Source organism: Heptranchias perlo, chromosome 10, assembly GCF_035084215.1.
Source record: "Heptranchias perlo isolate sHepPer1 chromosome 10, sHepPer1.hap1, whole genome shotgun sequence".
Classification (NCBI taxonomy): domain Eukaryota; kingdom Metazoa; phylum Chordata; class Chondrichthyes; order Hexanchiformes; family Hexanchidae; genus Heptranchias; species Heptranchias perlo.
Window position 1 is genome coordinate 53405674 of NC_090334.1, and position 13357 is coordinate 53419030.

General features: G+C 42.3%; 1 protein-coding gene across 5 annotated transcripts in view; it reads left to right on the forward strand.

Moving 5' to 3' along the window:
- The window catches only part of eml1 (EMAP like 1), a 196160-nt gene that overhangs the window by 146308 nt on the left and 36495 nt on the right, over nucleotides 1-13357 (forward strand). For 2 of the 5 annotated variants that reach the window (XM_067991785.1, XM_067991781.1), the window contains exons 4-7: nucleotides 1466-1600; nucleotides 2360-2388; nucleotides 8543-8569; nucleotides 10747-10876. In XM_067991785.1, coding sequence (XP_067847886.1) covers nucleotides 1466-1600; nucleotides 2360-2388; nucleotides 8543-8569; nucleotides 10747-10876 — 321 coding nt within the window. The remainder of the gene's footprint in view (nucleotides 1-1465; nucleotides 1601-2359; nucleotides 2389-8542; nucleotides 8570-10746; nucleotides 10877-13357) is intronic. The other 3 variants (XM_067991782.1, XM_067991783.1, XM_067991784.1) reach the window with 3 other exon arrangements.

Sequence of the window (13357 nt, forward strand, 5' to 3'; positions counted from 1 at the left end):
CCCTACTGGTCCACTATTACATTCCCATTTGTAAGTCTCTTAGGGCCTCTTTGAACCAGTTTATTGTGATTCAGTAATGAAGTGTGACCTGTTGTGTGCTTTAGACTTTTGCCCCTTAGGTCCTTGATCAAAAGTGTCCAAACTCATTCCACCAACACCTTCTCATGCTTGTGTTCAAATCCGTCCATGGCCTTGCCCCTCCCTATCTCTGTAACCTCCTGCAGCCCTACAACCCTCTGAGAACTTAACGTTCCTCCAACTCTGGCCTCTTGTGCATCCCCCACTTCCTTTGCCCTGCCATTGGTGGTAGTGCTTTCAGCCATCTAGGCCCTAAGCTCTGGAACTCCCTCCCCAAACTTCTTTGCCTCTCCACCTCTCTCCTCCTTTAAAACTGCTTAAAACCGACCTCTGTCACCTGTCCTAATGTCTCCTTTTTTGGCTCGGTGTCAATTTTTGTCTGAGTATGTCCCTGAGAAGGGCCTTGGGAAGTTTTACTACGTTAAAGGCGTTGTGTTGTTGTTGTTGAGGACCTTTACAAAGACTGCTTTCACCCTGTCAGTCTGGGCTGGATTTAAACCAGGCTAATCAGAAATGAATGGACAATGTGATAACCCATGACACCACACAGATATTCCTTCACACATTTCATTCTAACTCAACTATTTTACATTCAACAAAGAATGATTTATGGCTGGTAGAGATTGCTATGGGAACAAAAATATCACCATTATGTGCTAAATTGTACATGGCAGAGCCAGAATAAAGCTTGCTAATAACAAGCTACGAATGGAAAACACAATACATTTACTTTCTCAACCTCAGTATGATCAGTAAAAGAAGGCAAGATTAGAACCTATGTTTACATAAAACTCAAGAGACCACTTCAATTACCAACATGATTCCAGCCCAGCCACATAAAAAAGGCCATCATTCCAGAAAATTCATATATCTGCAGAGAATGTGCTTTGAAAAGAAACACCCAAGGTCCATCTAATTGGGTCAGCTGCACACATTATTCTGTGTTAGTAGATTATAGCCAGGATAGATTTAATATTATAAACTTAGTAAGGAATCCTATGACTGAAAATATAGAACAGGATTTTTCCAAACAAATGCATCTTTGTATTGGAGCAAAGTTTATTGACTCTTCTTTCAACTATACTCTTAATAAGTAGTAAAAAAATGTGGAAAATTAGTCACGAATGTAGTAGGAACTCACAGAATAGCCTTGCAATTTTTAAGGGATATTTTTTAAGATATATTCATTTTTTTAAAATGTAATCAGCTTATTATTTATTGTAGCAAATACTGAATATTTACTTTATATGAAACAAATTTGGCCATGAAAAAGACAGCCATATGATTGGAAGACAATGCATTTGAAATGAGTAGGTATTTCTCAATATAAATATAACTGCTGAGAAGACATCAAAGTTTTGAACTAATGAACCATTTTTTAACCTAGTAGTGTAAAGAGAAGCAACTCTTCTGAACGTGTGTCATCAGCTGCACGAAGAGAGAGCTTTGGAGAGTCAAAGAACAGCAGGACCCGCACTGGATCAACTAGCAGTGGTTCCAGTGGCAAAAAGACCAGCGAAAGGTAAATTAAAGTGCATACTTACATTTTCAAAATTTCTATACTATCAGTAATGTTTAAATGAAGTTTAATGGCACATTATTGCCTCTGTTATGAAGTAAAGGATTAACATGTGATTCGTGCCTTCCATGGTTAGCAGACAGAACTAAACCTGTCAACATTAGAGGATTTATTAATGTCTTCGGTGTGCAGCAACAAACTAGCATGGGGTGTTACCAGACAAATCAGGTGCAAATTCTAAAAACTTCACATGTATTTTATCAAAACAGCAGTTATGAGTGTTACATTGTTATCTCTAACAGGACAGTTGTACTTTAGTTTGAATTGTTATGAAGTGATTTCACTTTGTAGGAACACTAAATGTGCAGTATAATTCAAGGCAAACTGGTTCAGTTTAGCTTTCGATGTCGCTCTGAGACCATCTTGGGGAGATAGTCTCACACTGATTGATGTTGAAACAATCAGACATGATGTCAGTGTTGAACACTAACCTCAACATGTGTCTTGTGCACCTGTGAAGCTTATGAGGCTTAAGTAGCTGAACTGACTGAGTGTTCCACGTGCCAGCATTGTGGGTGATGGCCTGCAGTTGGTATTGTGAGATTAACCTTCTCACAGCTGTTATAGGCAGTTCCAAATCAGCTTATGAACTACTGTTTTTTTTAGACTAGAGAAATAACTGTATTCTATTAATACAAGCAATCTATGTAAGAAGTACTGACAGTGACCTACAGATTCAGTCTAATACTGTTTCTTTCACAGCAAACCCAAGGATCCTCTCTTTAATGCAGGTGAGTAGCTATAAAAATTATTCCTTTTCAATACTAGTTTTCTGAAGTGTTCATTTAGACTGTCAATAAATTGTAACATTCTGCTTTTTTGCTCTTTACATCTTTTCCTACTTTGATTTTCTTGCCTTTTGAAATGCAAGTTTTTGCCTTTCATTTTCCTAAATTCTCAAATACCTAATTTTGGATAGCTAGGGATAAGAATTCTGCCAAATACCACAGCAGTGTGTCATCCACATCAGGCATTAGTAAGAAAGCTCAGATAGAAAGCATGTGGGACCTGCTGACTGCAGATGAGACATAGGGTTTGTGTTGAATAATGAGGCTCAGATAATGCATCCTTTTACTTTGCTTAATACATTTGTGAAAGAGAATTGCTATCAACCAATGGAGCACATGTTCCTCAGGTCTCCCCCTCACCCTTCCAAGAGCTATGTATCTTCACATATCTTCTTCAACTAGGAACTAATTTGGACCACTGTGACCAACACTGCAATATCTACAGCCATCAGGAGGTCCAGTTCTAAAGTTCACAGATCATTCTGGTTTGCTTAACTTTTCCCCCCTTCCTTGTCCCCAAAAATTGAATAAACTATGTCCACAGGATGTTATAGTATCCCAATAAGGAATAGGGCAGGTTGTAATGTCCACCAGTATTGGTATTCCAATTAAATGACCATCACTGTCTTGACTGTCACCTAACTAGGTTGTTGATGTTAAGTTCTGTAAAATCAGAGCATGAGGCAGCACAGATGGGTTTATCATTCTCCTTTAAAAGGGCACGGAGCTTCAATGATGGTCATTTTCTTCCTGCATAAAATTGTGGGTAAGTGATATGACTCTGGGCTATAAATTGGGCCACGTAGCACTCGTTTTATAGGTGCTACGCGGTCTCCTAAGGACCCAAAATGGCGTCCGGAATGCACGCGCACACTTCTATCATGACATGCGTGATCGCCATCTTGGTAAAGGGGTTTCCACATGCCCAGATAATGAACGGCAGCAGCATGTAAAGTAGGGAGATTATGCAGTAGATCAGTGTGCAATGCTGATGTAAAGGGACAGATGCGATTTTGGAACTCCATGGTCCAGCCAATGCACTGTCTTAACCTTGCACAACTGAACAGGTCATAAACAGCATGGAGGACCCTCCCACCACCGCTATTTAAAGGGATCATGCAGGAGTTACAGGTTAGTTGTTGGATTATTGTTTCTAGCTGCTGATGCATTTGTACCTGGTGTTTGGAGGTCTCCTATACTTGAATACTAAGACTAATGGACATAGCCTAAAAATTAGAGCCAGGACTTGCAGGAGTGAAGCTAGGAAACGTTTCTACATGCAAAGGGTGGTAGAAGTTTGGAACTCTCTATTGCAAACGGCAGGTTGATGCTAGCTTAATTGTTAATTTTAAATCTGAAATTGGTAGATTTTTGTTAATCAAAGGTATTAAGGGATATGGGGCTAAGGCGGGCGTATGGAGTTAGGTCACAGATCAATCACAATTTCATTGAATGGCGGAACAGGCTAGAGGGCCTAAATGGCCGACTCCTATTCCTATCTTCCAACGTCTCTATAATAAAGTTTAAATATTCTACAGGGAGTGGGCTGGTTACATCAGGGGCACTGGCAGAGTGGCAGGGCTGGGACAGGAATGCTGTCATCCTGAGAGAGGACAGCAGGTTCATGTTCCGTGGAGCCACTGCCACTTGCTGCCTCCTGTTATGCGCCACCTTCTCCTGCAAGAAAGCAGGACATGTGTCGGTGAGTGTCCTGCAAGATGCTTGGGTGATGTGCCTGGTTTGGTTGAATAGCTGCCAGTGTATGTGACCTGTGAGTTGTGGGTGTGCTGCTTGCAACAGTGGTAATGTGTGCGGGTGAGAGGAAGCATCTGATTGGAAGAGTTTAGTACAGATTGAAAGAGTTTGTTGGTGAGTGGGTGATGGGGGGTGTGGTCCGTGGAGCAGTGGATGTGACTAGTGATGCAGTTGGTGGGAGATGCCACTTGACAGTTGACCTCACTCACCTTGACGACTCATTTCAATGCAATGAACTTCTTCCTGCACTGCATCCATGTTTGTGGTGTTATGTGCCTGGCATTGATTTCGTCCCCCACTGCCACCCATTGCCTCGGGAGGATATGTCTGGAGGGCCTCTTGCCCCCCCTGCAGATATAGGATGCCCTCCTACTGTCCACCTCTTGCACCAAGGCCTTTAGTGCGTCATCAGAGAACCTGGGTGCACACTCTCTCCTAGGCCTGGTACAAACTTAAATCGGCAGATTGGTGAGATCTAGCGTGCAGATTGGAGGATGTGGGATTTCGTAGTGCACAACCTTTATTCAATGTTTTAACATTGTAAAGATAGGGACAGGATCTGCATCTGTGTTTTATGTGTGCAATGTCTGATCTCCGTTCAGACTCCGTGCAGATCCGTATCTTATATTTTGCAAATAAGAGGTGCAGACTGCCTTTAAGTGGTGCAGGCTGCCTTTATGTGGTGCCAGCCACTCGCGTTATCGGGGCCCCCAGCTGGTGAGCAGCCACTCAACAGCGCAACTTGGCGTAGCAGCTATCAGGTAAATCACCAGGCAGCATGAGTGTTACGTGCTGCCTGCATCTCAACGACCGGGCGTGGGTTAGTCGCGCTTGGGAGTTCTTTTAACCCCCAAGAACGGGTGGGTTGGGGGTGGGTGAGTCGTTAAAATATTTGATTCTTGCAGCGCGACCGCCACCCAGCTCCAAGATTTGAAAGAGCCTGAGAGGGTTATCCAATATACCCCTCATAGTTCTTATATAGAACCTCTCCTATGATGAAATGCTTATGTAAGTTACACAACTAAGAGCCAAATTTCCTTTGCCCTGCTCCCAAATAGCACACGTAAAATTGGTGCAATGTAAATGGAAAAATTGGCACTAATCCATTGTTCCCATTTTGCTCCTCAATAGCACTGCAACTGAACTTCCTCTGACCTTTCTGGCGTTTGCCATTGACTGCGCTTGAAAAGGGTGCAGCAATGTAGCTTTCATGCAAATGAATGTCAGAGGGCTTTGTACCCAGATTTACTTTAATAATGCCAAGTTCAGGGGCAAACCGCCCCAATAAAACCTGGTGTGACTTATTTCTGAGCTGCTATTTAAGTGCTACCAATCTTAAGGGACAGGTTGGTATTGTCAAGATAGATCTTTATTTTTGACTTTTTAAATAAAAAATCGTTTTGCTTCAGGACTTACTTCATAATGCTGGAAGTTTTTAACATTTAGTGATGGAGGCAGTGTTCAGTATTGTAACATCCCTCCCTTTTAACAAAATAGCTTATTTGTTGGCAGATGAGGGAAAGCAACCATAAGCCCCCTTGGCAGCTGTTGAAGTCATTCGTCTGGCCCTTTCCTGAGCCACTAACAATTGTTTCCCTACATAAAGTATCTCACAGAACTCTGAATCAAAAGGTAATGGGTTCAGGCCCCACTCCAGAGATTTGAGCACACACTTCTTCAGAGTAGGAATCACCCCTTCCCTTGGCCATAAACCTGAAATAAAAAGAGAAGCCACACAGTTAAACCAGCACCCTCCTATTCCTACATTCTTCATTCCACACTTGTTTCCCCTGTCCCTACGCCTGCTGCTTGGCATCACAGTGCTGCCCTTTTACCAGCTCCCTCCATGGTAGACTACAACAACTTGAATTTATATAGTGCCTTTAATGTAGAAAAACATCCCAAGATGATTCACAGAAAAATCTGGGTGCCAAGCTAAAGAAGGGGTATTAGGAGAGGTAACCAAAAGCTTGGTTGAAGAGGTAGGTTTTAAGAAGGGCCTTAAAGGAGGTGAGGGAGGTAAAGAGGCAGAGGGATTTAGGGAGGGAAATCCAGAGCTTGAAGCCTGGATGGCCAATCCTGGGGTAAAGAGAAGGTGGGATAGACGAACGGAGAATTCAGGGAGAGGTTGTAGGGCTGGAGGAGGTTATATGGATCGTGAGTGGCAAGGCAATGTAGGGATTTAAACAAAATGAGAATTTCCAAGATGATGTTGCCCGACAAGCAATTTTACAACAATGAGGCAGTGAAGGGGTTAGGAGAGGTGGGGGAGAGATTTAGCTGAGCGTCATCAGCGTACAATGTTTGCAGATGATGTCGCCAAGGGACAGCATGTAGATGACAATGAAGAGAGTGTCAAGGATAGATCCAAGGGGACTCCAGAGATACCTTTGCAGGGATGGGAAGAGAAGCCATTACTGGTGATGCTTTGGCTATGATTTGATAGGTGGGAGTGGAACCAAGCGAGGCCAGTCCCACTGATCTGGAGGAGCAGCTCACTGTGCGGGAAGGTTGCTGAGAGAGAAGAATAGTGCAGTTGATGTTGCTGCTCACAAGGAGGCATTAAGGTTACCTTGATGACCAAGAGAGGCACAATGGGTAGCTGTGGGCTCATTCAATGGCAGGAGAGTAGGAAGGCAGAGGAGTAGTGATGGGTTAGGGTTGGGGTAGGGGTTGGGGGGGGGGGAACTTACCTGAGAGGGGAGAAATAAAAGGTGGCACAACCAGGTGATGGGAAGGGGAGAGAACGAGAGAAGGGGCCCAAGAAATAAAAAGTAAGATAGAGTAATCAGTTTGGGTCCACTTTTTCCCACAATGGTTACTAAAGGGGCAATTTTAACCCCGAAGAGCAGGTGGGTTGGGGGTGGATGGATAGTTAAAATATTTGATTTTTGCAGCGCAACCGCAACCCAGCTCCAACATGCTCACTTCTGGGTTTAACGGACGTGCGTTAACGGATGCGAGCGAGTAACCTACTCACCGCAGTCGGGACTTTAATTAGTTCAGGCAGGCACATATTTATAACATCAATTAACATCCTTGTGAGACGTTAAGTAGGTCTTTTTAAATTGAATTTGACTCAACTTTAAATTTAATGCCTCCAGCATGGGTTTCCCGGGGCTTGTGAATCTCACTAGTGAAAAGGTGAGAAGGGCCGGATCATGAGGTAAGTACCTTTATTGCACTGCTTGTGGCCCAGAGGAGCAGGAGTGTTTCCTTCAGGCCCAGCAAGCTTACCTGCCACAATTCGAGCCCTGTAATCGGCCGACCCCCCCCCCCCCCCACCAACCGATGGCCAAGACCATCCCCAATGTCTAGACACCCCCGATGGCAGAGTCACCCCCAACCCGATGTGCAAGACCCCTCCCCCAGTGGCTGACTTCTCACCTCCATCTCTTCTCCCTACCTCCGATCAACTGTTCTCCCAACCTCCGATCTCCAACTTCTCTCCCGCCTCAATCACCTCCCAACTCACGATCTTCTCCCTGGCTCCCCTCCCCACTGATGTCCTCCATGCCCCCCCCCCCCACGCACCCAATCTTCTCTATGGCCAACGATCTCTCCCTCCCTCCCTGCCTCCCTCCTCTCTGAAACCCGGCTGTGGCCTGTTATTGCAGGCCTTCCCACCAGCCAGCCTCTCCATCTGGCTGGCTGCCAGGCACAAAACCTGAAAGTAAAATTTTTATCATTCAAGTAAGTTGAGATCGCACTTCCGGGTTTCGCGTCTGAAAAGCATCCCTCCCGCTCTCTTCCCAGCTCCATGTTAAAATCCAGGCCTAGGAGTCCTTAGTAGTCCAACGAAAGTGTCTATCTGACTTCTCAGTTGGTCCAGAGAGGCTTTTTTATTCTGGTTTTAAAGTTGGTGTATTTGAATGAATTTCAGTGAGTCTGAAGCTTGAATGAATCACAGTTACTGCCTTTGTTATTGCTATGTTTTAATATGTTCTATGTCCATAAAGGAGAGAGACATTCCAAATACCTGATGCGAATATGCAGCTGATGGACAGCTAGCCCAGTCAGAGCACTTGTTTAATGAGATAGAATTTTCATAAAGTCTTGTCTTGTGAATTGTTTTGATAGTCATGTTGAAATGCCTATAAGTTTAGTAGGGATTGAGATTCTATTACTTCACAAAATATCATGAATGAAATTTGAATGATTTAAAATATTTAAATACACCCAAGACAAGTGAGGAACTCAAGATTCTTTATCCTGTGAGAGGTTATTTAGAAGCTGTAAATAAATATGGCTGTGCAGCCCTTAGAACAGGTGTTAGGTGAACCTGACTTTCCTCATACACATCTTTATCTAGCACTTCTGTCTCTGTCTCTGTAATCACAAGGGAAGCGCCGTGTGATGCATTGCAAAGGTAGGTCTCATTTGTGCAATATTCTAGCTCTCTGAACGTACCTGTCTCCTAGCTGTCAGGTCTCAATCACATGCACACACAGCCTCTTCTGCAAGCATGTTTACATTTTCTTCGCAATGCAAACCTTTCTTATCTGGGAATCACTTTACAATGCAACCAAACTTTCCAAGTGCATTAATTAGACTTTCCTTGGAGCAAAACCATCCTGGACTTTGAATATTTTGTCATCTGGGAAAAACAGTGAATTAATGGGGAGGTCTCCTGAACGACTCATAGATCCTTGTGTTGTCTTTGAGTTTCAGTGGCTTGTTGAATCATGTGACTGACGTGCAGAGAGCTATGCCACATGCAATGCTTGCTTGCTTTTGAAAATTTGAAAATTGCTGCATCAATTCACTGGTGTTTGAAGAATAAGTCACCTTTTAGGATGCACTGTAATTTTGTAATATCTGCACGAGAGTTTGTCAAAATGTACTAATCTTTAAAAACAAAATTCTTGTAGATGATCCAAACTTAGTAGGGAGAAGAAACTCTCAGTCAGTAACGACCTTGCCAAAAATCACATGAATGCTAGTAGACAAACACAGAATGGATCTTTCTTGAACATAGTCTTTCTTTTAGCTGCAAATCCCATGTATGAGCAATAGACAAGCCTAGTTTGGGTGACCATGGGTGCTGTGGTGTCTAAATTAAAGCTTCCTGTGTTAACTGTAGACATAGAGGGTAATATTGACTTTAAGCGATAGCATAAAACGGGTGATAGCTATTGAAGTCAATGGATAAAAATCGGGAGAGATGTAAAGCAGCCTGCCGACTCGCTATCACCCCATTTTAAATTATTGCATAACGTCAAGATCTACCCCATAGACGCAAAGCAGAAGGGCCCCGAAATGCTTCAACAACAGCCTTGCTACTTGTGCTGTCCATTCAGTATTCTTATCTGCCCAGTATAAGTATCATTTCAATTTTCTCAATTGTGAAAATATCAGAAATTCTTTTTTGAAAAAGTCAGCAGGAAGTTGTATTTTAACCCCAAAACATGCAGCAGTTGTGACAGTGAGATTTCACTTTTAATTTAAAGTTAAACACTGCCTAGATAAGAAAACTGCCTGGAATAAGATGTTAATACTTACATTCTCTGTTTAAAAAGAAGAGACAGACAATTAAGGTGTATGATTGTAAATCTTTATCCATTAGATTTTAATAATGATGCTGACGTTTTAACAGCTGAGGAATTGTAAAACAACCTAATGTTACAATAGTGAGAATTAAGATAGTTATTCTTCTAACACTGTTACACAATAAAATCTAACTGAAACTACTCTATAGGCATCTGTAATCAATTTATTACTTCTGCCCTTCCCATCCACTCTGTATTCATGACAACTCCACATAGTTGCAGTACAGGTATTTCTGAGTCAGACTCCGAAACTGATTGGTTCTCCTGAGAGCATTGCTGAACTCCTTGGTCTGCTATTGAACCAGGAACCAACTGTTCAAGAATCTGGAACCACCTCAGTTGAATCTATTGGGAAGCCTGGAACTCGCAAGTCACCCTCTCTGACCCTTCCATTTCCTAAAAGCCCAAGTCAGATTCTCATCAGCCCTACTGCCATGTCGAGGTCTCCGAGTTTGATAAGCCCACTTAAATCCCCGAGCCAATACTTCCAGATCTGTTTTTAAATCCTTAACTTTATAATTAAATATTTGATGGACTGTGAGGAATACGTCTGTTCAGTTTTATTTTGTTCTGTGTGTCAGCCATACATATTTGTATGTCATGTTTTGCCTCTATCATGCTTTCTTTTGCAAATTCTGTTTTCTGCATCGAATTCTTTGTTTTGTATGTGTAATATTGATTAAATAGCATGTTGTGCCACTGATACTATTTTGGTCATATGGAATGTTGTCACAAATTGTTGCATTTTGGATAACTTTGCTTCATTGTTTTAACATTAGCAACACTTACTGCATGTAATGAAACTGTATGGAACCTTTCATGTAATAAAGACAGTTACAATTTTAAATCGAATTCTGGCGTTGGCTGTACTTCAATGTCTTTCAATCTCTCTCTATCTCTCAATGTTGCTGTCAGTTTATCTGATTTTACAGTACCTCGTATAATTAAAAGTAAAATGTTCAAGGAATGAGCATTATATTCTCTGTCCTTTTTTTAGAGGAAGGATACGTAAAAATGTTCCTGCGTGGACGTCCAATCACCATGTATATGCCCCAAGATATTAAGGAGACCTACAGTTTGGAAGATAAAGCTGAACTTCCAGCCAAAAAGCTGAAGCTCGACTGGGTGTATCCTTCAATCTGTAGACTCCAATGTTGAATTATTTAACCTTAACTATGTGCAGTTGTTTAACATTTTTTCATCTCAATAAGCCACACAAAATGGTAAAAATAGCAGATTTGATTATTTATTAATGATTATTATCAAGTCATTTGTGAAAATGTTCCAAGAGCTCGATTCTGTTTTCATATTACTTTTGATAGTTATCATTTTAGGTTTGTGCCTTTTAAATTCCACTTTCCAGACACAAACCTGATTGAAAAGTGCTTGTCTGTTTTTATTTTAATTCTTATATATCTATTGCATAATTCACATGCAGTGAAATCCTTGTAGTCTTTTAGAAATGTTTTAATCGAAACACTCTTTGGATAATTGCAGTACTATATTGCCTAGCGGCAACTGATGAAACCTATAAATTTGTTACTGTTTTGCTGCTTTTATTTCACCTGCAAGACAATGCTACTTACTAGATTTCATGTTCCTAACAATTAAGAATATCAGCACAATCTAATCACCTTATACCTAGTTATAGCCCTGTTATACTGAATTTCTGATGTTGCATTGTGGCTTTTAGTTGAATGTAAATTTTCCAGTCTGGTCCCATTCTTACTGGACCAGGAAGTCTTAGAATTCCACAAAGTTGTGGTCTGGCAGTGAATTAGTCTTTTGTGAGCTCCAGGTTAACAAAAGGGGCTGCTCCAATGCCACACAATCCATCGTGCACCATGACATGCTCCAATGCTGCAATCATTTTTGCCTACTTTCACTGCTTCAAGTATTACTGTGTCCACAATAGTGACTGCAAACCAGGGATACCCGGCGTTCTGACAGCTCATGGTAGTGATGGAGGCTTGTGGCATGCATTGAGACCACAAGAGCCACATTAAGATGGCAAGTGATTTCTTTATACTGGAAGCTAAGTATAATAGTGCTCTTACAAAGATATAGTTTGAATATTAGGGATAAATGACAACGAGGCATAATATTTACCCTGACACCACACATAAGCAATACAATGATGTTTCCCTGGATGCAATGAAATGTTTTTTTGAATGCCATCCTGTTTGGCAAACTCCAAGAAAAAGGCCCTAAAATTCCATGTTGTGAGTTGCACTGGATTTGCACCAATGCATCTGGAGATGGGCCCACTGATGCTCTGCAGAGCTGAATCTGCCAGAATTTCCTGGATGAGCTCATTCCCATATCCATTGGAGGATCTGCAGTGGCTGCCATTAGACCAGCCAATTTGCCGATCAAGGGGGGACATGGGCCCAGGCCCCAGTGGAATACAACAGCTGGAATAGATCTACATGAGGCTGCTATTTCTCAGAACAGCAGTGCATGCCAGGCATCCAGCCATCCCTCTCGGAGTACCATGGTAGTGACGTGTAGTAACGCCAGGTTGCCCAGGCACAAGCTCCAGTCAGCAGCAGCTCCCCGCCATTGCAAGCTGCTATGAATGTGCAAGACATATAAAAAATGTCTTGCACATTCCATATGATTGTGATGTCTTGTGCATCACGATATAAACATTCCCCACCCCACCCGGAAGCCATGTAATCCCCTGGGAGTGGTGGAAAAACAGATAAAAACCCAGACCAATTAGGGAAAAAAATCTGGAAAATTATGAGGTTGTGAAAAACACAGTTGGCTACAACTATGTGGGGTGCACAAGCTGGAGCATAGTGCAGACCCCTTCTACCCTGTAAGGGTAGTGAAAGTGTTCCTATAAACCCCCAATGGTTCTCTTGATAACCATTTTGGTAAAGGTATGTGCTTTATTGTTAGTGCTGCTCTGCTGCTTTTCTCTGCAACTCTTGGTGGGAAGAAGGGGTGGTCCTTGTCACCCACATGCCCATCTATTAACATAATGTTCTTACTCAGGGAGGGCTGAATTCCAAAGTTTGAATGCATCATAACAACTTCCAGCAAATCTTGGGTTGATGTGCAGGATCCTTTACATGTTGTCACACACATTCTGTAAATTCAAGGAGTGGAAGCTCTTTCTGCTTATGAAGTTGAGGGGGTTAACTGTAAGACCTTGCATAGAAATGTGGGTGCCAACTATTGCACTTTGAGAAAACCAGCAACTTATAAAATTGGATGGTCCGATCTCGCTGCTGATTTGCTGTGATGCCAAACTGTGAATTCCCCAGTTCTCCTGAAGAGTGCATCAGTCACCGAATGAATATATGCCAGTCCTGCATTCCGTTTGATATTACAGAGATCCCTATGTTACCTGAAATGACTCGGTGCCATAAAAGTTGAGCTCAGTCATCAGCTTTGTAGCCAATGACAGACCAGTGTGGACAGAGGACCGAGGTTGCAGGTTCTCATGCAGTAGCTGGCACAAGTCACCTATTAACTCTTTCTAATACACATAAACTCACTAAGGTCTCCATAGGAACTGTGTTGCCTGTATAGGAACATTTGAAATTGGCGGGCAGGAAAAGACCAGCTGGTCCATCAAGCCTGCCCCACACCATGAT